The 24,773-nt window shown below is 42.0% G+C and overlaps 1 protein-coding gene across 1 annotated transcript in view; it reads left to right on the top strand.

The window, feature by feature from the left end:
• The window catches only part of LOC123503533 (phosphoglycerate kinase-like), a 54,825-nt gene extending 30,962 nt beyond the window's left edge, over positions 1-23,863 (top strand). The window contains exons 7-10 of the mRNA XM_045253372.1: positions 3,091-3,225; positions 12,433-12,554; positions 22,358-22,557; positions 23,242-23,863. Coding sequence (XP_045109307.1) covers positions 3,091-3,225; positions 12,433-12,554; positions 22,358-22,557; positions 23,242-23,282 — 498 coding nt within the window. The 3' untranslated portion in view covers positions 23,283-23,863. The remainder of the gene's footprint in view (positions 1-3,090; positions 3,226-12,432; positions 12,555-22,357; positions 22,558-23,241) is intronic.
• The last annotated feature ends 910 nt before the right edge of the window (positions 23,864-24,773 follow it).

Below are 24,773 nucleotides of genomic sequence, written 5' to 3'. Positions count from 1 at the left end.
TTCAACCCGAAGGGCAGGACTGTAAAACGCAGGACGCGGGAGTGGTCCTGCACTGCCAGGTAGGAACGAAAGCGCGGACCTATCGGCACATGCCAATATGCATTGGCGAGGTCCAGGGAGGTTAGCCAAGAGTGCGGAAGAAGAGACTCCCTGACCTGCTTGAGCGTTAACATCCTGAAGTGATGACACTCGATGTGGGCGTTGAGAGCCAAAAGGTTGACGACCAGCTGGGGGTCCTGACCAAGAAGGGACGTGACAGGAAGACAGGGCCGGAATACTCCTCCAGTACCCTATGGAGGAGCATCTCCTGCAATATCGCTGAGAGCTGAGGTGATGTTGAAGAGAAGGGAGGAGGTATCCGTAGACGCGGGGTACGGCCTTGAGCCCACTCCCAGGAGTGGCCCTGACGAACCACCCTGCCCACCCACATGCCGACCGGCCACTTGTCGGCCACATTGGACAGGCGACCCAGCACTGGGGAGTCACCGCCGCGGCCCCTGGGGTGCTGCGGTGGTAGTCCGAAAGGGCTGGCCCGAAGCTCTGCGGGTAGAGAGACCGCCGTCCCGACCCAACGGAGCTCTTCTATCCCTTGAAGAGGACTGGGCCTGGCGAGAAGCTGACGGGTAGGGGAGGAATCTGTTGGAGGTCCTCTGGAAGCACGACGGGCCTTGGTATCGAGGAGGGGCAGCCCAAAATGATGAAGCACGCGCTCTCGCAGGACTTGCGCGGCCTGATGGAGCTCCCCAGTAAACCACCGCAACCTGAGGGGACCGTGCGAGAGCATCCGCCACCAACTGCATAGACCCAAAGGAAGCTCCCAGTGGATCCCCCATGAGAAGGGCCGACTGCGCTGGAGATGGCAGAGGAGCCACTGCTTGCCTCCCAACAGGCTAAGTGGGCTGAGAGAGTCTGAGTGATGGAAGAAGCCATCGCTAAAGTCCCTTGCCAGAGGGCGAAGCGCAGCAGAGGCAGGAGTTTAGCGCACAGGAGTGATGAGGACACCCGTGCGTTCAGATCCTGCCTCTGTGACAGAACCGTCAAAATTTTCTCTGCCGTCAGCAAGGCCTGAAAAGAGGAAAAGGCATCCAAAGCAAAAGCCTTGTCCTTTTCAGCCTGCCTCACCATCTCCGACGAAGGGGTGGCCAAGGGAGGAGGAAAGAAGGGTGGGGAACGCGCCGACAGCCAGACTCCCACCCGGGCGTCCAGAGAGTCCCCAACCGGAAGTAGAAGAGTCTTGGGCTTTGCAGACGGTCTGGAAACAGGAGCACTTTGGGTCCGTGCCGCCGACTGATCCCACCAGTCCCTGGCCACCTTAAGGAACTGGTCTGCCTGGCCCGCCGTCCATGACGCCCATCGAGCGGCCCGTCGACTCCTCACCCTGGAAGGAAAGGGAAGGAGCAAGGTAGGAGAAGGCTGGGTCGCTTGAGAGAGAGGACGGAAATGCCAGGAAGGAAGAGGAGAGTGGCACAATGTCCCCCAGCACACCTGGCCAAGCACTGGAACCGCCTCCCCCTGGGAGGCCTCATCTCGGCGGAGTAAGATGGCCAACCTGGCGACCTGAGACACCTGCCAATCTGGAGGCACAAGAGCCCACGACTCCGGCAGAACCTTCAGCTCCAACTCCTCCTCCGAAGGGGGGCCGTCCGAGACAGGGGACGAATCCACCCCATTTGGTTGAGACGCCGGACTAGAGAGGGGAAGCGGTGTAGCAGGGTGAGGGTCCGCCACTAGGGGAGGAGCCGAGGACTGGGCGCACGGCAGAGGAGCAGCAGAGGAGAGATGGGCCAAAATCCCCGAGAGGAGCTCATGAATGTTAGGAGGCAGAGGCTCCGAGGGGGGCGCCAGGGGAAGCGGAAGGCGGCACCACTGGAGATGGATCCCCGGGCACGGGATCGTGAGGTACCGAAGATGGCCCCGGTACCGGCTCCTCCACGACCAACGAGGTTGGGGAGGAGAGGCCAGCAGAGGACGGGACCGCTGTCCGAGAGCCCCGGCCCATGAAAGCCATGCGGAAGGCTTCGTCCTTCCAGACTGCGTGCTTCCCCTTCCTCTTGGCCGAACGCTGCACTGCCTCCCACGATCGGCGCAGCGAAGTGTACTGGAGGCAAAGCTTATCCACCTTGCCCACAGATTGGAGGAATTTGACATTTTCCCAGCACTTCTCACACTTGTCAGTGTCAAACAAGAAGTCCTTTGAAACACAAGGACGATGGGGCACACACAAATCATGGCCATTGCATGAAAACTCATATGTGCACCCTTTGCCATCAGAGGAAAACTGGCACTTGGTAGTAGGCATGATGAACTGAAAAGAAATCACACGTAAAACACTACCTTATCGCTCCCAACATGGGCGTAGGAGACGCACAACACTCGGCGGCGCAAAAGACCGCAACATACGTCAAAATGCCATAAAAGTGGCATCAAAACACTGCACACGCACAGGGAGCTGAACAGCAGAGGCCATGAGCAAACACTATGCCCCACACCGAACAAAAATGGCCACTAACGCACTCGAGAACCTTCGAGAACACCTACCGGCTCCCCCACCATATGGTCACTATAAACACACATAATAAAAGCACCACACTGCACTAAAACACACGAAAAGGTACAGTGTAATCCGTCTATAAATCCAAGATTCTTGCCAAAAAGCAAGAGGAAAAGCTGAAAAGAAACACCCAGAGAAAACACCGGCTCTAAGAGCCGGCGATACAGGCACAAGTGAGTGTAGGTCCAGCTACCACGAGCGCTGAAACATGGAATGGCGTCTTCTTATCAAGAGAGTGACCTCCCAGAGATAGAAAACAGGACGTAGGGAGGTCGGGTATGGGGAGTTTGGTTCCTTTTGGTAGGGGTGACTGCGCTATTGTGATTGTAGGTAGGGGTTACTGCACTATTGTGCTGATTCTATTTTGAGGATAGTGTTTTCCTATGTGCGTGGGGCCTCATTCTTAATGAGATGTTTCAGCGATACCCTGAGGCGTAGTACTACACAGATAGTACATTAGTACAGCTAAACCCGCACTGGAGTTGATTGTACCTCAAAATATTAGGATTTATTTATTTATTTTTATATATTTTTGGCAGATTGGTACATCTTTGTTTGATGAGGAAGGTGCCAAGATCGTAAACAAGCTGATGGAAAAGGCCCAACAGAAGAATGTCAAGATGCATTTTCCAGTTGATTTTGTCACAGCTGACAAGTTTGACGAAAATGCTAATGTAAGTTTATTTATGATGTTATTTGTAGCTATTAGCATTATTTTTCACAACTAAATAATATATTAATCTTAGAAAGGAAATATAATTTTCAGACATTTTTACCAGCATGGAGCATTTTTTTTTTCTCTTTTTCCACTTTTACAGTTGATCTGTGGTGTATTTACCTAGTTGTATTATACAGGGTTTTTTTTTTCACTTTACAGTTGATCTGTGGTATATTTATCTAGTTGTATTATACAGGGTTCAAACAGGACTCATAGTGTCCTGTCTTCATGCCTCCATTTATCCAATTTTTCTTTAAAGTTATGCACATTATCTGCTGTAACAACTTCATCACTTAATGAATTTCACTTTTCCACTGTTTTATGTGGAAAACTGTATTTTCCAATATTCTTCACACACTGCCTCATCCTAATTCCTCTTTACATGTCCTCTTGTTCATCCAGCTCCTTCTGTCACCAGCACCAGGTCTTCCTTGTCTATTTTTTCAATGCCATTTACTATTTTATACATTGTTATTAGATCTCCTCATTCTCATCTATCTTGTAAGGTTGGCAGTCCCATTTCCTTTAACCTTTCTTCATACGTTAGATCCTTTAGTTCTGGCATCATCTTTGTAGCTATCTTTTGAATCCATTCTAATCTCCTAATATCTTTTTCAGAGTTCAGTGACCACACCACTGCTGCATATTCTAGCTTAGGATGTATCATGCTCATGATATTTTTTTTTTCATCATATCTTTCTTTGTCCATGAATTGATATGCCACTCTAATTAGTCAACATTTTATATGCTGATCCAAATATCTTACTTATGTGTTTTTCGGGGTTCAGATTTTCATGTATAATCACTCCCAGATCTTTTTCCTATTTGATATATTTGTTCCTCTCCCATCAGATAGTTCCACACTGGTCTTCTCTTACTCTTTCTTGTTCCATTACATGACATTTCATGACATTGAAGTCTAATTTCCACTTCTTATTCCACTCGTAGATTTTGTTTACATCTTCCTGCAGCTGCAAGCAGTCCTCTTGGTTTTGATTACTCTTAGCAGTTTTCCATCATCAGGGAACTATTTGCCGCATTTTGAATGTTATTTACATATACCTGGAACATAATGGGGGCTAACACTGACCCTTATGGCACTCCACTGTTACTTTACTTCAAGATGAGTATGTATCTCATCATAGTTCTCATCTTTCTGTCCTTCAAATAATCCCTTATCCAATCTAACAAAGTTCCTCACAGTCATCCTGTGCTCTCTAACTTCTAGAGTAGTCTGCTGTGAAGGACTTTATCGAAAGCTTTTTTTATATCCAGGTATACTGTCTCCACCCATCCATATCTGCTTTCCAGTTGCTCTATTATTCTTGAGTAGAAACTTAATATATTCGTCACACATAACCGTCCTGTGTTGAACCCAAATTGTCTGTTCAATATAACTTGTTTTTCTTCCAGATATTTAACCCATTTTTCTTTGATAACTATTTCACATAACTTCCCCACCACACTTGTAAGTGATCTCCTGTCTGTTGGGGCAAATGGAGAAAGTGTGTGGCTCCATGGCTGACATTGCCTCTTGGACAGACCAGGTTTTGGCTGCATGATCTGGTACTGCTTCTAGCATGGAGCAGGATGTTTTGGAATTTTTGTCGGCACTGGCCAAGGCTAATGAGGACGTTCTTCATCCTGCTGAGAAGCTACGTTGTAGACTCCTTATGTTATGGAGGCAGGCTGTAGTGATTCATTGTCTTGTACATTTTCTGACAGGAAGAAATGCCAGCTTCTTTCTTCTCCTTTTACTGACGTTCTATTTGATTCAGCTGTGATGGTCAGGGAGCAGAACAATGAGCACTTAGCTTCTCAGCAACATGTACTCTCTTCTGTGGTACAGTGGTTAGCCTCTTCTTTTCGGGGTTCAGCCTCAGCGCCCCGTGGGAGCAAGGTAAAAGGGCAGACAAGGTTGTTTCCTAGTGCCTCTTCGTCAGCTCCTGTCCCCAGGTCCTCCGCTTTCCTTTCAGGCCAAGGGTTCTCACAGTGGAGGATCCCATGGCCAGGGTAGATCTCGGTAGGGAAGTAGTTTGTTCTCCTGTACCTGTGGGCGCTTGCCTGCAGCAGTACAGGAGAGAGTGGATGGAGGTTGGGGCAAGAGAGTGGGTTGTGAAAACTCTGCGTTATGGGTATGTTCTCCCCTTTTTGCATCCCCCTCCTTTGTCTGCCAGACCAATAGAGTTTGTGAATTATGCAGAGGGGTCGGATCATCATGTGACCTTGGACTTAGTGGTGCAGGACAGGTTGGCCAAAAAAGCCATAGAGCTTATAGTGGGCAAGTTAGGAGGTTTTTATGCCCGTCTGTTCTTCATACCCAAAGTAACATGGTCGGAGATCTGTGTTCGACCTCTCAGCTTTGAACAAGTTTTTAGTCATCAGCCTATTCCAGATGGAGACAGTGGCATCAGTTTTGGAGTCCATGAACATGGGGGATTGGATGGTGTCTCAGGATCTGAGGGATGCATATTTCCAAGTTCCAATTCACACTTGTTCTCACAAGTACCTGCGGTTAGTTTGGCAAGGCAAGATTTTTCAGTTCAAAGTTCTTTTTTTTTTATCTCAGCACTGCCCTGCAAGTCTTTACCAAGGTGATGGCACCAGTGTCTTCATGGGTTGATCAACACAAAATCTCCCTGCACCTGAACAATTGGCTGGTCACAGGGACCACTCTCCAGGGGTGCATAGGGGCCATCCAGGCTGTTTTGCAGCTGCGTGCTCAGTTGGGTATATAGATTAATCTGTCCAAATCAGACCTGGTACCCAGCTGAAGGAAGGAGTAACTGGGCATAATGCTGGATTCAGTGAGGGCTCTGGTTTTCATGTCGCCAGAAAGGGTCAGCCGGTTTCTGTCAGTGGCTCAGAGTTTTCTAGAGGACATACCCCTTACAGTATCCCTATGAAGGTCACTCCTGGGTCATCTGGCTTCCCTGGAGAGGCTGGTCCCAGGCGGCCAGGTACACTCTCGGTCCCTTCAGTGGTGCCTGAAGAAACACTGGAGGGCAGTGTCAGGTCATCCTAGTTGCGGGTTCCTCCTTCACAGCTGTGTGTGGCAGACCTTTCCTGGTGGATGGATCCAGGTCAAGAGCTCCCTTTGTGATGGCTCCTCCAGAACAGTCTCTGTTTTCCGACGCGTCCCTTCACGGTTGGGGTGCTCATCTGGGGGACTCTTGTCTTGGGGGTTTGGTCTCCACAGAAGTAGAGGTTTCATATTAACTACCTGGAGATAATGGCTGTTTTCCAGGGTCTGCAGTCCTTTCAGCAGGAATTGTCAGGCACAGTGGTGGTCTATTTACGGAATTCAGGGGGCACTCGGTCTGAGTCTCTGTCGGGTCTGGCGGGGGACATTCTCCAGTGATACGAGGACAACTCGGTCTCTCTTCACCCTAGGTTTGTGCTGAGACAGCACAATGCAGTGGTAGACGTCCTCAGTCACAAGTGTGTGGGGTCGGAGTGGACCGTACATCCAATAGTGTAGCTCTGATTGCCTCGTAGTGGCGTCAGACAGACTGTTTTCCTCTGTTTCTGAGTCTGCTAGTGTGGGCGATTCTCAGGTGTTGCCTCCATGGGCCTCTCTGCTCTGCCAGCCTCATCACCACCTCTTTCACAAGTCTCCAGGGGTGTTTCACCTTCACAAATGGAGACTCTCCAGCATCTCTTCTGAAAGAGAAGCTTTTTGTGGAAGGCTGCTAGATTAATGGCCCTTCTGGTCAGAAGGGAAGGTGGTCCAAATTCTGTGGTTGGTGTGAGTTAAGGGGTTGGCATCCTCTCTCGGCCTCTGTGATGGACTTAGCGGACTTTTTTATTTTTCTTTAGGACACAAAGCACTTGTCCTTGCCGTCCATTAGGGGCTATCGTTCAGCTTTGGCATCCATTTTCTGGCAAGCTGGCTTTGATATCTCACAGAATTTGGATCTGTCATTTCTGTTTTGGGAATTTGCTAAGTCTGCTACTCCCTGCTCGCCACGCATTCCTGCGTAGGATTTGTCTTTGATTTTATATTCTTTAATGAAGTTCCCTTATGAGCCTCATCGTTTGGCTTCTTTGAGGGACATTGCACTAAAATCTTCATTTCTTTTGGCTTTAAGGGGAGCGTCTGGTTTGGAGACCGAAAAAAATATGAAAAAAAAATTTTTGTGAAAAAAAAATATATGGTAGATGTACATGTTAGCTATTATTTCACAGAATTTTGTGATGAAATGCACACTGGTTTCCATTTAAATCCCATTTAAAGGTCCTGTACTCAACCAAGTGTATTTGTTTACATCAGCAGAATCAGTTTCTTTTACTCAAAAATAAATGTGTGTGTGTGTGTGTGTGTGTGTGTGTGTGTGTGTGTGTGTGTGTGTGTGTGTGTGGATGGCGTCAGTCAAGGCCACTAGCGAGAATCAGTACGGGGAAAGCTATCACAGAGAGAGGTTGTCGCTGCATCTCTTGCTACCTGCCTTTCACTCTTTGCTAAACAGCATGTAATTTAGCTACTGCATCCTGCTTTTTACCTACTGCCAACCATGGGACAGGTGTCTAAGAGGAATAAGCAGAGGAAGAACACCTGGAATATGAATATGGAAGCTCAAAGAATAAAAAGATAGCGTATTGAACCTAACACCTCAGATGCTCCAATACACATCTTCACATTACCCAGCACCACCCTCGCCCCTACTACCACCACACCACAGCCTGCCACTCCCATGCCACAGCCCACCACATCTCATGCAGAACAAAGAAAAGGAAATGAAGAAGAAAAGGCTTCATTACTAACAATTAGAGCAGCTCTTCTACAAAATATTGAGAAAGGAAACGAAGATGTGGAAAGGGACAGTGAGATTGTCATGCTGATGAAAAGGAGGCTGAAAAACCTACTTTCCTCTCATTGTTCATGCCCAGATCCTGCCTTTGACAAAATTTTGAGCCTGATGTATACGAGAACACCATAACCATGCACTGCCTAACATGCAACTTCAAGAACATATCACAACCAAAAAAAGTGAGAGCTGGACTTAGGAAAAAAAAGGCAACTCTGACACCCCCTAGCTTGAGGAGACAATACCTTGCCTTTAGGAAGGGAAGGGGGGGACTAGGAGCCTGATGTGCTTAGAAATACATCTAATTGTATTATGAGATTGTAGATAATAAAAAGAACATATAGTAAACCTGAATAAACTTCCTAGTGTGTTATAACGGGATTTAGATCGATCAATAAACTGTATCGGTGTGTATCTCAAAACATAAGTTATTCCCCTTCTAAAATATATTTTGAAGCCAATTTTAACTTGATTTCAATGAAACAAAAACTGAAAAGCAGAAGAATACTTCTTCATTCAATTCATGTTGCTATTATTTTTTATATTATGTAACCTGTAATTTTATATTGATATTTTTTGGTAAAAAAAAAAATGAAAAAGCTGATTTTGAAAAAAAAAATCATAAAACAAAAACAAAAGCTGAAATGAAAAATTTTATGACGTTGAAACATTTCATATCATAATGTGTCTTAGCCACAGGAAAATGAAGGTTGTTGGGCTGATAATAGTTGCAATTGCAATTGCATGGCAGGGTTAGGGACTAGAATGGGGATGAATGTCTAATATTGATGTACATGTTACCAAAACTTTACAACATAAAAATCAGAGTGATTCATGCATATTTATCAGAGATATGGCAACACTGATCTAAACTGCACGCTCCCCTTAATGTCTGCTCGCTGGGTTAGGGAACTGCAGGGGGTTTCAGTGAAGCTCGTCACTCTAAGGGTTGGTCTTCTATTACTTCTTTAGCCCCTGATTTTCTAGGGAAGACTTAACTTTCAGGTGATAAATCTCAGTCCGACCACCATTCCTGCTCTTATGGAGTATGTTGGCAACTCAAAGGGGGACAGGCTTTTATGCCCAGTCAGAGTCATCAGGGAGTATCTTCGTAGGACCAGGGATTGTCCTAGATGCTCCTGCCTTTTTGTGACTGTTCCTGAGCCTTGGCATAGGGTGCACCCTCATACTATTTCCCATTGGATATGTCAGATTATCCAGCATGCACATTAGGATATTTCCGAGGAGGACATTTGATTGGTTTGAGTGAAGGCACATAAAGTTAGAGCAGTAGTGACAAGTGTCTTGTTTAAGAAGATTCGGAGTATTCCTGCCGTTCTTTGGGCAGGAACCTGGATGAGTTTGTCCACTTTTACTTCTCTTTTATCTTAGAGATATTACTCATAGGTATTTGGATACCTTTTCGCTGGGCCCTGTTGTGTCGGATCTCTGGGTAATTTGATAATTTTTCTTTTGGGGGTTCTGGGTCATTGGACCTTTCTCATGGGGAGATTTGTGATGCTCCTCTCACTCCTTTGGTTTTGTCCCTCTGTCATGGGATATAAGTGCTGCACCCACCTCAGGACATGGCCTCTGCTTTGTAAATTTGGGTATGGGCAGGGTGACTTCTCAAAGAAAACGAGAAAGGACACTTCAAGTATTTCTTTCGTTTCTATTTCTCAAGCTGTTACACATGGTGTAAGTTTGCTGTGGTAATGGAGGTATTAATAATTATGGGTATGTATGTAGATGAAAATGGATTTTACATTAAAAATCTTTTTTTCTTATATCACCTTTGCCTCTCAGTTTACCATTCACGTGTCAATAAAAGAGTTTGGGCTCATGTTTATACTTGTCAGTTATATCTTTTTCAAACTGTCTTTGTTCATATCTCAGGGTCATTGTGTAATTATTTCTTACTTGCTTGTTTTTATTCCACATTAATTCTTGTACTTCTCTTTTCCATGAATCCTCTTTAATTCTTCTTGTTTTGTTATACAACTCATTTATTCTAACTACAGTATTCTTGGATGTAATTTATGGACAAACTTTTTTATACTTTTCATTTGTACATCCTCCTCATGACTTTTGCACATCTGAGTTTCATGATCCTTAAGTTTGGCACTTAATCCTTAATTCTTTGTGTCCTGAGTTTCATTTATTATCTTCACATATTTACTTACCATCAGTATCACACGTGCTACTTCAAGATTCCAGGAGGTGAGATCTTCCCCATCTGTAGTACTGACACTGTCATATACACTGATGGGTAACATTTTGACCACTTGAAGCAATGAGTTCATATCCCACACAACACTGTCTTGCATGCATTGCACAGAGCGCACCACCACTCGTATCTGCCTTGATCAATGGGAGAACCCTTGTCGACTTATTTTTCACTGTAGCAATATTAACAATGTCGCAACATTCCACCATTATGTATATAGCTTTCTTGATATTAAAATTACAAAAGAAATTCTGACTACTGTCATAATTTTCTTGGGTCTGTCTGGTGTTGGCAATGCTGCTTGGGGTGTCACCTCATGTCTGATACATTCTCGTGATTGATAAAAGGTTCCAGTCTGGTGTAGTTCATTGGCATTACTACTACTACTACTATTACATGAAAATAAACACTGATAGGTAGATTTAACTGTGAAAGAAAACAACAAAGAGTATTGACTGTACAAAAAGCAACAAAGAGTATTGACTGTACAAAAAGCATTATGCAATGTTGCATTGGTAGGTAAGGAACATGAGATAAGACATGAATACAGTTGCCAGACATTGATTGTCACTGGTTCATGTGTACAGTACACATGTACCAATGATAATCAATGTCTGGCAACTCTACTTGTCATTGATACATACATAAGCACTGATGTAATGATAATCAACATGTGACAACTTTCACTCATCTCCCCTTCCCCCTCCAATGCCATATTACATGATGGTTTTTGTACAATTAAAACTTTCTGTTGTTTCCATTGTTTTCTTTCATAGTTAGATCTGCCTGTCATTGTTTATTTTTCATTCATATCAGTTAGCAATGCTAGTGAATACTGCATTAGAGGTTGGAGCCCTGCATGAAATGTTAACATTCTTATAATTTTTCTTCTTTTTCCTTTTCAATAAAGTATGTTTCCCATAATTTTGTCTTTAGAAAAGCATTATCCACTGAAACTACAACACAACCATCAACTTAAATATTTGTATTTTGAGGTAAGGGAGTAAAGTGTGAGGATGGATGGGTGAACATTAGCTTCTTAACAGACCAAAATGAATAAGAATTTTTTCAATGTTTTCAATACTGTGAATTTCATGATCCTCAAGTTTAATGGTATACCTAAAGAACCAAGAAAGTGCAAAACTTGAGAGGATTTTTTTTTTTTTTTTATCATGTGGGCTTTTCCACGGGAAAGGGATACTTTTTGTGGTATATCCTATCTGAAAGCCCACCTGCTAGGAAACTGAGTGAGAAAGCCCAACCTAGTTAGACTGTGGACAGGATTCAAACCCATGCACTTGGAGACCCATTGGACCCAAAGCATGCATGGTTCCATTGTACCACAGCAGGCCCTTTTAAGTAATTTTTAAGTAACTTTTCCCATTTCTCCTAGATCCTTGTAGCCCTATGGAATCACATTATCTATCTTTAAAAAAGTCAATGTTTTTAAAGTCATTCTTGCTGTAATTAAGTCTCTTCATTCCTTTTATTGTCTATTTCTGCATTTCTGTTGAATTTTACAGTGTGGTCACTTTTAGCTAATGGGTGCTTTATTTGAACATTCTTGATTATTTCTGGTTCTTTGCTAAATAGCAGATCTAATCTTGATGTTCCTCCATTTTTTCCAAATCTTATCCAGCCATTGTGTTGGAATTTTATCCAATGCCAATTGTAATAATTTATCTCTCCAAGATGATTCTGTTTCCTCAGTGTACCACTCTTCCCAGCACATCTCCTTACAGTTTTAGTCTCCCAATATAACTAATTATCCCCTCTTAATATTTCCTCTTACCAGATCTTTTTATCTTTTATCTTTCTTATTCTTCATTTGTCCAACCATTAGTTTTAGTTGGTACATAAATCTCTATGACTTCCTCTTTATGCCTTGCATATTCTCCACACCAATTTGAGTCTCTGCTATATCCTGCAATATTCTATTTTAACTGCTTTTAAGCTTTTCTTAAAGAACATTACATCCACCCCTCCTTTCTTATTTGTTTTGCTTCTTTTCCATAAGTTGTGTCTATTTTGTCGTTTTTTTTTTTTTTTTTTTTTTTTTTTTACTTCTTCTAACTCAATATATAGTTGTGGGTGTGTGTATATTTACAATTTTTGTCCTAAATTTCAGACTGGGAGTGCTACTGCTGAAGGAGGTATCCCTGCCTCTTGGATGGGACTGGACTGTGGGCCTGAGTCTGTTAAAATTTTCAAAGAACCAATCTCCAGGGCAAAGATAATTGTTTGGAATGGGTAAGGTGTTTCAGTTTCTTATCTTATCTTATTTATGTTTATGAAACTGATACAATTTATATATATATATATATATATATATATATATATATATATATATATATATATATATATATATATATATATAAGTGGGAGAGTAGAAAATAAATTTTTTGAAATTAAGAAATGAATTAAAGCTGTTGGAACTTATTAATAACCAGTTACTCAAAAGCTCCCAAAATAACATCTAGTTAAAGAATTTTTCTCTCCTTAAAAGTAAATGATTGTTGTTGCCTTTCTAGTGATTTCCTTTGGTGCGTATACAATGATAATCGGTTATCTTGGAAGATCTTTGTGTTAATTTTTTCATCAGTACCTACATGCAGTTGCCCCCAACACTCCCTTTGAAAATAAAGGGGCTACATTTTGATTAAAAAGACAATATTACTTGATAATTTTTGTGGTTATGTATGGTGGCAACAGTTAGTAGCCTTACACTCTGGGGATTATCTATTTTATTTATTTATATATATATATATATATATATATATATATATATATATATATATATATATATATATATATATATATATATATATTTTTTTTTTTTTTTTTTTTTTTACAATAAACAATACATAAGTCTGACCAGTTTGGAGAAGGCCAATCCAAGTTACCCAAAGGATTTTTTCGTTCACAATTTTGGAAACCTATTACCATTAAGAGTTGATCACACACACACACACACAAAAAGAGGATTGTGAAATGCTACAGGAAGACTTAAACAAGATCTGGAAATGGAGCAAAAAATGGGAGATGGAATTCAATGTGGACATAAGCCATGTCATGGAAATGGGAAAAAGTGAAAGACGACCAGTGGGAATCTGTAAGATGGGAGATGGAGTAGAACTAGAAAAAGTAAAAAAGGAAAAGGACTTGGGAGTGACAATGGAAGAAAATAATCAACCGGTAAGCCATATTGATAGAATTTTCAGAGAGACGTATAATTTGCTAAGGAATATTGGAGTAGCATTTCACTATATGGACAAGGAAATGATGAAGAAATTGATAAGTACTAAAATAAGACCTAGATTGGAATATGCAGGAGTTGTGTGGACTCCCCATAAAAAGAAACACATAAGAAAATGGCTACAAGAATGGTTCCAGAATTTAAAGGGATGACATATGAGGAGAGACTAAAGGCTATGGATCTACCAACCTTGGAGCAGAGAAGAGAGAGAGGGGATCTGATACAAGTTTATAAATTGATTAACGGAATGGATGAAGTGGATAATGAGAAACTGATCCTGAGAGAAGAATATGACTTTAGAAGCACAAGATCGCATAGTAAGAAACTAAGGAAGGGACGATGTCTGAGAGATGTTAAAAATTTAGTTTCCATAAAGATGTGTTGAGACTTGGAACAGTTTGAGTGAGGAAGTGGTGTCAGCAAAGAGTGTACATAGTTTTAAAGAAAAATTGGATAAGTGTAAATATGGAGACGGGACCACATGAGCATAAAGCCCAGGCCTTGTAAAACTACAACTAGGTAAATACACACACACACACTGCGTAGACACCGTGCCGTCCAGACGACTCTGGGCAACTCGCAGGGAAAAGCTACAATAGGAGCTGGACATTGACCTAGACATATGTATAGGGGGTAGGGGGTCATAGGTTCTCCTGTCTCCATAATAAATAAGTTTTGGATCATATATATGGAAAGAAAAACGAGAGAGAGATGGAACAGAGTAGTGCTTCCATATGTGACGCAATCAAAACATACGCCACTGTGTGAAAACCAATGGTACATTTAAACTCCTGTTGGACTAAGGAAACTAACTGAGGATATTATGGACAAAGATTTTCTGGATTCAGGGATGAAAGAGGTAGTATGAGTAGGTTTATTAACCCCTTCGGCACCGATCGCCTTAGGCGTGAGACTCGCCTCTATACTGCCCTCATAATCACTCACTAAACTTGCTCGTATTTGTCACTTTCATTCATTTTTATTGTATAAGTGCACTGTACATATGAATATAAATGGTTTCCACATAATACACACTATAATAACACATAATAATAATCATAATAATAATGATAATAATAATAATTATGAAAAAACTCTATAGTATGAGGTGTTCCCTCTCTCAAAAAAAGATTGCTGTACAGTACTCACCACAGTGCTGTAGAGTAGAGGTCAGGTATAAGTTGTCAGGTCACAGGTCACTGTGACATGACTTGGGTGACGGACGTGATTTTGGTGGTGCACGTGACTTGGAAGAGGAACCTGACTTGGACTTGGGCGATGGACCTGACTTCTCACTCTGACTGCCTGTTTGATATTCAGTGAAGTGTGACAGCGAACAAAGGCCTGGTTCACCAGGTCACCCAGGACAATAGTATATGGTGTCCTTTCTCTTGCTTGAATCTCTGTAGCACACACGGCACATTATCTGCTTCTTCGGCTGATGACGCACCCAGGCATGTAGAAGTTCTTCCTTCTTTTTCTTGGGTGGCTGTTGATGACTTCCTGACTTCTGTTGCTGGTGTAAAATCTTCACACCCACGCTGTGCATAGCTCTTCACTTACAGTGATGATATAGGCGAGGAAATCCTTCTTGTACCCTGTTTGGTTGTGGTACATAATGAAGGAGTTCAGGAGAGTGCAGAATATGAAATGAATTCCCACTTTTTTTTAACCAAGCAAGACTTTTTCTTCGCTTGCATATGGCTCAAGTAGCTGGTCAGCCATATCCACGCTGCCCATGAGACTGTTGTACCGGTCAATGTGCTAGGGCTTGTTGTAAAACACAGTCTTGTCTCCAAAATATGTCTTGGCCTTCTCAACCATACCAGCAGTGTAGAGAGTTGACATTACTGTGACCTCCTTTTTATCTTGATATTTCACCAGGAGAGTGTTGTCCTTCTGTGCAAATACAGCCTGATGCTTCTCTAACTTTTCCTCCATCATTCGCTTGGGGGGTCCTCTGCCACTTCTGACGACACCAGTCAGGAGAGTGTCTCGAGTCTGCAGGTAGTCACTCAACCGCAGACTTGTATACCAATTGTCAGTCACCACATGTCTACCAGAATCCAGCAGGTCCTTCATAAGGTGGACTACAATCACCTCAGAGACAGACAGACTAGATGCTGCCCTATCCTCCACTGAAAAGTGTGACGGGCAGAGTACAAAAACCTTTATGCCAAACCTCGATCTCTTAGTCTTTATGAATTGTCTGAAGCCTAGTCTTCCTTTCCACAGAAGCAATGCTTCATCTACTGCAATATTCCGGCCTGGCTTCATCAGGGTCTGGCTTCTGGTTCGTAGTAGAGACAGGTAGGGCTCAATCCTGGTGCTAGGCTTGTTCTTCTGAACATCAGCAGGTGAAGAAAACCGAAGAAATTTCAGCATGCTCAAAAACCTGCCTCGACTCATAACCTCCTTGCAGAATATGGCAGGGCCTCCAACCTGCACACTATGACTCCAATACATGCGGATCTTAGGCATTGGCACAATTCCCATTGCTATAAGTAGGCTAACAAACACGTACATATCATCACTGTTCACTGGTTGCCATATTAGTCCATTCACCTTGGTTTTACCTGTGGCTTGAAAATAATTAGCAGCCCTCTCATTCATCCATTTGCATAATGTGTCCATTATCTCCTTATCAAAAAAGTAACAAAACGCCTCACGAAAACTTTGGCACATGTCCATTTATCTCCCAGTCAAGGTCACTGAACTCAGGGATGGTGTGAGGGCGAACGTCATTGAATATGTCAGCCAGGAACGTCCACCCAGAGTCAACCACCGCCTCATTCTCCTCCAGTAACTTACTATCACTCAGTTCCTCTAAGTCACTTACATCACTATACTCATCATCATCACTAAACTCATCATCTGAGTCAGCAGGCAAGTACTCAGAGCCAGAGCTACAGTCACTATCAACCTCCATTATCAGAGAAGGCAGCACAGTTCCTTGGACAAAAATGGCGTGGAAGCAGGAGCACAGAGCACGATAATCCTACGCAGACAAACCGGCACTACGTTACGTCACTCTTGGTTCACGCCACCCCATCGTGACATGTCGTGATGTATCACTCACTGATTTGCTGCTGTCACAGAGTAGGCGGAGCCTAGACCATCCTAGTTGCTAATACCACCATGCCAAATGCCAAACAAGGCAGCCAAACTGTTTTAAACTTTAATTCCGAATGTATCCCGTACCAATATACGTGATGGTATGTAGTACCATACCTCCCCATCTCGTACGGGTGTACGGGACGGTACTGAGGGGGTTAACATAGAAAGGAAGTTAAGGTACATGAAGGAAGTGATGTTGACTCTAATGGACAAACAGGACAGACTAACAACAGAAAACACAGAGCTAAAATTCAGATTGGTAGAATGTGAAAAGGTCAGTGTGATCAATCAGGGATTAAAAGAAGAGATACAAGAAATAAAGAAACAAAATGACGTACTAAAACCCACATGCCAAGACTACGAAAACTCCTCAAGGAGCTTACAGGTTAAAGTGCAGGATGGGATTGTGGACAGGGTAGAAGGTGGATTGGGTGAAAACGAGCTGAAGGAACTACGAAATGCATGGAAGCAGGAACAGGAAGAAGAAAAAAAGTTAAATTTTCAGAGGTTGTGAAGAGACAAATTCAGAAAAACATGAAAGTCACTGTAATTCAAGTAATTAAAGAGAAGAAGACCTGGTGAAAGATACAGTGGATAAGAGGAAAAGCTTTGTGATTTTTGGGATAAAGGAAAAGAAAAATCCAAACAAATTCATGAGAGAACGTGAAGAGAGTGAATTGGTCAAAATTGTTATCAAACAAGTTCAAGACAGCACACAAGAACTGGACCAGGAGGTGGAAGAAGTGATCAGGCTAGGAAGATACAGTGAAGGGGGTAGAAAACTAATGAAAGTGAGAATGAGATCCCAAGTTGCAGTAGAGGAAATTATGGCTAAGAAAGGGAAGCTGGCTGATGTTACTGAACAAAGGGATATATGAATAAAAAGAAATATGAACCTAGAAGAGAGAGAAAAGGAGAAAGTGCTAAGAAGTTCAGCTAAGGAAAAAAAAAAAAGAAAAGAAAAGGACAGAGTTCAAGAAAAAGAATTTTTACTGAAGGGTTTTAGATGTGAGACTAAAGAAGTGGTACATACAGAAGAAAGAGGAGATCATGGAGGAGGCAAGAAATTAAGAGTGACTTACTAATATAGATGGGTTGTTATCCAGCATGTTGGATGTTAAGGATTATTTGAAAGAGAAAAGGCCAGATGTAATGTGCTTTGTTGAAACAAAATTAAGAGAGCAGATCCATGTTAACTTTAAAGAGGAGGGATATAATAGCTGGAAGAGAGACAGGAAGGACAAAGAGGGAGGAGGAGTGCTAATAATGGTTCATGATAATATACATATGTGTGGAGGATGTGCAATATGGAGCTATGGGATACCTTCAAACTTGAGACTCTTGAAGCTACCAAGGAATGTGTTGGGGAGTGCCCAGGGTCATGGAGTGGCTTCGCCTCGGTAGAGACGCTGGACAGTATTGAAGAGAGTCGCACTGCCAGACTTGCTGGGAATTGTGAGCAGTACAGGGCTCTGTCACGTAGGACTAGAGTTTTCCTGAGGAGAGACAAGGAGAGGTATGTCAGGGGTCTTGCTGAGGATGTACAGTGTCATTTAAATGCTAATGACCTCCAACCTGCTGATCGAGCCCTGAAGATACTCCACTCCAAATCTACATCTCAGGCGAGCGCTATCCAAACAGCATATGGTTGCCTCATGTCGGATGCAGATGAGCAGATGGCTTGTTGGGCTGAGTACTTTGAGCAGCTGTTCACGGTGGATCCTCCGAGCGGACAGCTCCAAACTGCAGGGTTACAGATGCTGGATGCTGATCCACCCATTGACAAAACTGCACCCTACATTGATGATGTCAAAGAGGTTGTGGCAAAGTTGAGAGGTGGAAAGACAGCTGGCATCTGTAACATCAGTGTGGAGCTTCTCAAAGCAGGGGTTGAGGCCATGATCTGTGGGTTGCATGCTGTCTTGACTGCTGTATGGCATTCAGGTATCATTTCCCCTGACCGGAAAAAAAGGATTGGTCATCCCAATCTGGAAGGGGAAAGTGGACCGTCAGGACTGCAATAACTACCGTGGTATATCACTGCTCAGTGTACCAGGCAAGGTGCTTGCCTATTTGCTGTTGATGTGTTTCTGCAGTCACCTGCCCGGTAAGTCAACAACTGATCGAATCCTAGCACTTCACATACTGGTGGAGCGCCGACATGAGTTTTGACAAGGGATGCTTGCAGCCTATGTCGATCTCAAGAAGGCAGTTGATTCAGTGCATCGAATGACACTCTGGAATCTTCTGTGTCTCCATGGGATTCCTGCAAGGATTATTGGTCTATTAACTGGCCTCTACTCTGGGACTGTGAGTGCTGTGAAGTGTGGATGGGGCATGTCCAGCTTCTTCCCTGTGAGTACGGGAGTGAAGCAGGGATGTGTGCTTGCTCCATCACTTTTCAACATTTGCATGGACTGGGTACTAAGTAGAGTTGTAGACCAAAGTCATTGTGGAGCATCTGTTGGCAATACTGAGATTACTGATCTTGTTTTTGCCAATGGTGCAGTAATCTTTGCTGAGTCACTTGTGGTTCTGGTAATGTCTCTAGAGGCACTGCATGAGGAGATGAAGCCCCTGGGACTCCAGGTTTCCTGGCCCAAGACCAAGGTTCAGGTGTTTGGAGGCTTACTGGATGAAACAGTACAGTCTATCCATGCATGTGGCGAGGACATTGAGATCTTGGAAAATTTCACATACCTTGGTAGTGTAGTATGTAACAACAGTGGGTCGAGCCAGGAAGTTGTACAGCAGATTGGCCTCGCCCACAGTGTTATGGACTCGCTCAACATGAGTATTTGGCATTGTCGGTACCTGTGCAGATGGATGAAGATTCGGATCTTCAAGTCGCTAGTGATCCCTGTCTTACTGTACGGTTGTGAGACATGGACAATGAACACCGATATGAAAAGGCAAATTGATGTCTTTGGTACTAGATTCCTTTGCAGGATCATGGGGTACCATTGATATGACTTTGTGTCAAATCAGCAATTGCTCTGTGAGACTGATTCAAGGCCAATTACCAGCATGGAGTCAACACCAACTGCAACTATATGGACATGTGGCACACTACCCAGAAGCCGATCCTGCATATTGGGTGATCTCCGAAAGGGGTAACCCAGCATGGAGGAGGCCAAGGGGACGTCCACAGAACTCATGGCTGCGGCAAGTTGATTGCCTCTTGCTGGGAGTTACTTGGCACGAGAAGGGAGCCTGCATGGAGACTCGCAAGGCATGACCACCTAGAGTCGCGCCATAGGGTGGGTGAGGCAATGCGCCCCCTGGCGTATGCCCCACATGATTGATTGACTGACTATGATAAGACCTAGATTAAAATATGCAGCTGTGGTATGGTCACCATACAGGCAGAAAAAACATTAGGAAATTAGAAAGAATCCAAAGGAGCACTACAAAGATGTTCCTGGAAATAAAGGATCTTCCCTATGAAGAAAGACTGAAGGAAATGGAACCACTAACTTTGAAAGATATACGGGAAAGAAGAGACCTAATAATAACTATGTATAAGTTAGTAAACCATATGGAAAAGATAGATAGACAAGACCTGGTATCACTAAAGGAGGATGGAGATAGATGAACAAGAGGACATTCCAAGATCATGAAAAGTCAGTGTCTGAGGAACATTAAAAAGTTAAGTTTTCCACATAGGATGGTGGACATCTGGAATGGATTGAGTGAAGAGATTGTAACAGCAGAAAGTGTGCACAAAATTAAGGAAAAAATAGATAAATGTAAATATGAAGACAGTCACTATGATCCCCACTCAAACCCTGTAATACACAGTTTGTAATACACAGTTTGATGGCTCATAAGACGCACCCAGATTTGGCAGACATTGAAGTGGAAAAAGAGGTAAATGAGCAGATTTAAGCTCTGAATATGAAGTGAGGGATATCACCTGACGTTTGAAGACTCACGTACATTTAGATTATTAGTATTTTGCATTTAAAAACTTTAGTATTTGGTAATAGCCTATGTACCAGTTGTGTTTTGAAATGTAAACATGTATCTGGCATTCACAGTCAGCACAGACTGTGACTACAGACCTAATAATCATATTTTTTTTCCTTTTACATAATTTTTTACATGTATGCAAGGTAAGAATGTTAAATGATTGATGCAATTTTTATTCTGCGAAAGTGTCTTACCTAAAGGAGTAACTTTGTAAAGAATGCCCTTGTCAAGATCAAGATCGCCTACTGCGTGTTTTGTTTTGGTTGATGTGACATTGAAATTCTTCCTGACTGGTATCATTCTAAATAAATTACTGTAAAGTATGACCTACTATATAGTGTTAACTTAAAAAAAAAAAAAAAAAAAAAACTTGTGGTGTAGTATCAATCGTCACTTTGTTCACATGTGTGAAGATGTCTAGGATTTAATTTTATAACCTCTGTTGCCATAGACTGACCACTAACCACTGCCTCAGTACTGAACCTTGGCCTCATAGGATGTAGGCCCATTTCCTGAGGCTTTTTTTTTTTTTGGAGAAAAGTGCATCTTTTGAGCCATCAATTATGATAAATACACATATACACACACACTTGGGAGTGACAATGGAAGAAAATAATCAACCGGTAAGCCATATTGATAGAATTTTCAGAGAGACGTATAATTTGCTAAGGAATATTGGAGTAGCATTTCACTATATGGACAAGGAAATGATGAAGAAATTGATAAGTACTAAAATAAGACCTAGATTGGAATATGCAGGAGTTGTGTGGACTCCCCATAAAAAGAAACACATAAGAAAATTAGAGAGACTACAAAAAATGGCTACAAGAATGGTTCCAGAATTTAAAGGGATGACATATGAGGAGAGACTAAAGGCTATGGATCTACCAACCTTGGAGCAGAGAAGAGAGAGGGATCTGATACAAGTTTATAAATTGATTAACGGAATGGATGAAGTGGATAATGAGAAACTGATCCTGAGAGAAGAATATGACTTTAGAAGCACAAGATCGCATAGTAAGAAACTAAGGAAGGGATGATGTCTGAGAGATGTTAAAAAATTTAGTTTCCCGCAAAGATGTGTTGAGACTTGGAACAGTTTGAGTGATGAAGTGGTGTCAGCAAAGAGTGTACATAGTTTTAAAGAAAAATTAGATTAGTGTAGATATGGAGACAGGACCACACGAGCATAAAGCCCAGGCCCTGTAAAACTACAGCTAGGTAAATACAACTAGGTAAATACATGGTAAGTAAATATGTATGTAGGTCTGACACAAAACACTAACACACACACTGAAAATATATTTCTTATGCAATTTAAAGCTGAGGTAGACACTACTTCTTGGATATTGTCAGCTGTGTAAAACACTGATCTTGGCATTGGTAGTGCTGCAGCACACGAACCCATTTCACATCTCTAATAGCTTAGACCTCTTTAAATGATGCAGGCAATGTATGAGCTATCTGGGATATTTTAACCAGTATATCAGCCTAGTGACTCAACATTGCTCAATTAAAGGGCAAAACATGCCTACTAGTGCACTCAGGATAGAACATAAAAAATAAATAGGTAAATAAAAAAGAATTAGAAAAATAAAAACAGGTAGATGTATAAATTCCTAAAACTATTCAACTTATTCAATATCTGGCTGACTCAGGTCCGACTTAACCAGGATTTACTATTATAGTTTTATCATTTGCTTTCCAGACCCTGTGGTGTATTTGAGTTTGAGAAGTTTGCCAGTGGAACCAAGAGTGTTATGGATATGGTGGTTGCAGCAACTAATTCTGGCTGCACTACCATAATTGGTGGTGGTGATACTGCCACATGTTGTGCCAAGTGGAATACTGAAGACAAGGTGTCTCATGTTTCAACAGGTGGAGGTGCTTCTCTCGAGCTCTTGGAAGGTATGAGTTATTGCATTTTTATTATCCCTTCTTTCTTTCTTTATTTTTTGTGCAAGTAAAGAATTAAAGATGTACAACCTTTAGAACCATGATTTACCCATCAGGTGCATCAGGGATTTGTTGGACTCATCATTCACTTTTAGTTGCAAGTTAGAGAAAGTAAATGATGAGTCAAATAAGATTTTGTGGAGATTTTTTTTTTTTTTTTTTTTTTTTTACATTATGGCCTTTAGCACCTGTAGGTATACTTGAAGAGTATATGTGGGAAGCACTGTTCAGCTTCTGCCCATTAATGGCACAGGCAATTTGATTTATAATGGTACCTATATTAGGGGACATATCACCACCCAAACCCATCTTTGGTGTAAGGCAGTTACACCTCCACATATTTTGAGCTGCCAACATTCAAACTTTAGGCTCTTTATCATTTCCATAGAGAGAGAGAGAGAGAGAGAGAGAGAGAGAGAGAGAGAGAGCAATATGCATGAAAGAAGTGTATTAACAGGTATAAATTTGCTCTGGCCCCTCTGGAAGAATTTCAAAGGGTAGGCATGATCATGGTCTAGACTTGATAACAAATAACTTTCCTAAAGTATTTGAGAAATAACCTTTACAAACACAAGTTGCTAAAATTTAAATAGGTTTACAAGACTTTTTAAATCTTGTATTCCTTTTTCTCAACAGGGAAAACTCTACCGGGAGTGGCTGCTCTATCTGATGCCTAGATTCCTCACAACTTCTACAGAAAATTACTGCAGCAGTCCACCACTCTCTTTACTTGATGGTTATTGTACATTATATTTCCATGTGTCTAGATTGTTGATGTTATAGCTATTAGTGCAAGAGATTTGCACCATGGATGAAGTCATTAGCTGATTAATTGTCAAGACACTGATGATAGCATCTAAATCTCCAGCACCAGCTTGTATTCACATCAGCATTTGTTTTTTCCTAATTCAGAATGACAAAAATGTAGAGAAAGAGTGGACTCAATTCATGAATTCTGGTAGAAAGGTTGTGCTCCTTTTTAGTACTTTGGCTCACAGCTTTCTATGTTACATTTTACTATTTTGTGGCAGTAATTTTTGTTAAAAAAAAATTTTCTTCCTGAATTTTATGAGAAAAGTCATAATTTTAAAAATATTTTCATATATAAAAGATAGTTTCTGTATTCAGCATGTTTTCAAGAACAATCTGAAAATTTGCAATTGTTTCATATATCATTTTTCACTGGTGCATTGGAGATACAAATTATAAGTGGTGTATGATTGTTTATGCCTTCAATGAATAAAAAAAGCTTTGCAAATTTAAACATTTTATTTCTAAACTCTAATAAATCTGCATCTAAATACATGGTAAAGTGATAATTGACTCATGACTCATATATGTAAGTGGACTAAAAGGACAGTATTTTTCCATTCTTGTCAGCTGTCTACACTTTTTAACTTTCAAATAAAAAAAAATTGAACTTCAAATAAAAAAAACTGACTTTCAATTTAAAAAAGCTGACTTCAAATTAAAAAAATCTGACTTTCAAATTAAAAAAGCTGACTTTGAAAAAAAAAAACCTGACTTTCAAATTAAAAAAGCTGACTTTCAAATTAAAAAAGTTGACTTTCAGATAAAAAAAGTTGACTTTCAAATTTAAAAAAAGATTAATTTTGTCTATTTCCACCATCACTGGTTTCCAACACCACCCATTTTCAACATCACCCATTTCCTCCACAACCCATTTCCATCATCACCCATTTTTACTCAACCATTACCACAACCACCACTACCACCACAACCACCACCACCACCACCACTATCACCACAACCACCACTATCACCACTACCATCACCACCACCACTACCACTACAACCTCCACCACCACCACCTCCACCACCACCACCACCACCACCACCACCAACCACCACAACTAGCACTACCACCACTATCACCACAAGCACCATTAACATCACCACCACCACTACCACCACAACTGCCACCATCACCACATTCATCACCCCCACCACTATCACCACAACCATCACCACCACCACAACCACCACTATCACCATAACCACCACTACCGCTACAACCACCACCACCACCACAACCACCACAACCACCACCACCACTACCACCACAACCATCACCACCACAACCACAACCATCACCACAACCATCACCACCACCACTACCACCACAACCACCACTATCACCACAACCA

The sequence above is a fragment of the Portunus trituberculatus genome, chromosome 14 (genome assembly GCF_017591435.1).
Source record: "Portunus trituberculatus isolate SZX2019 chromosome 14, ASM1759143v1, whole genome shotgun sequence".
Taxonomy (NCBI): Eukaryota; Metazoa; Arthropoda; class Malacostraca; order Decapoda; family Portunidae; genus Portunus; species Portunus trituberculatus.
This window is presented reverse-complemented; position numbering and strand designations above follow the sequence as displayed.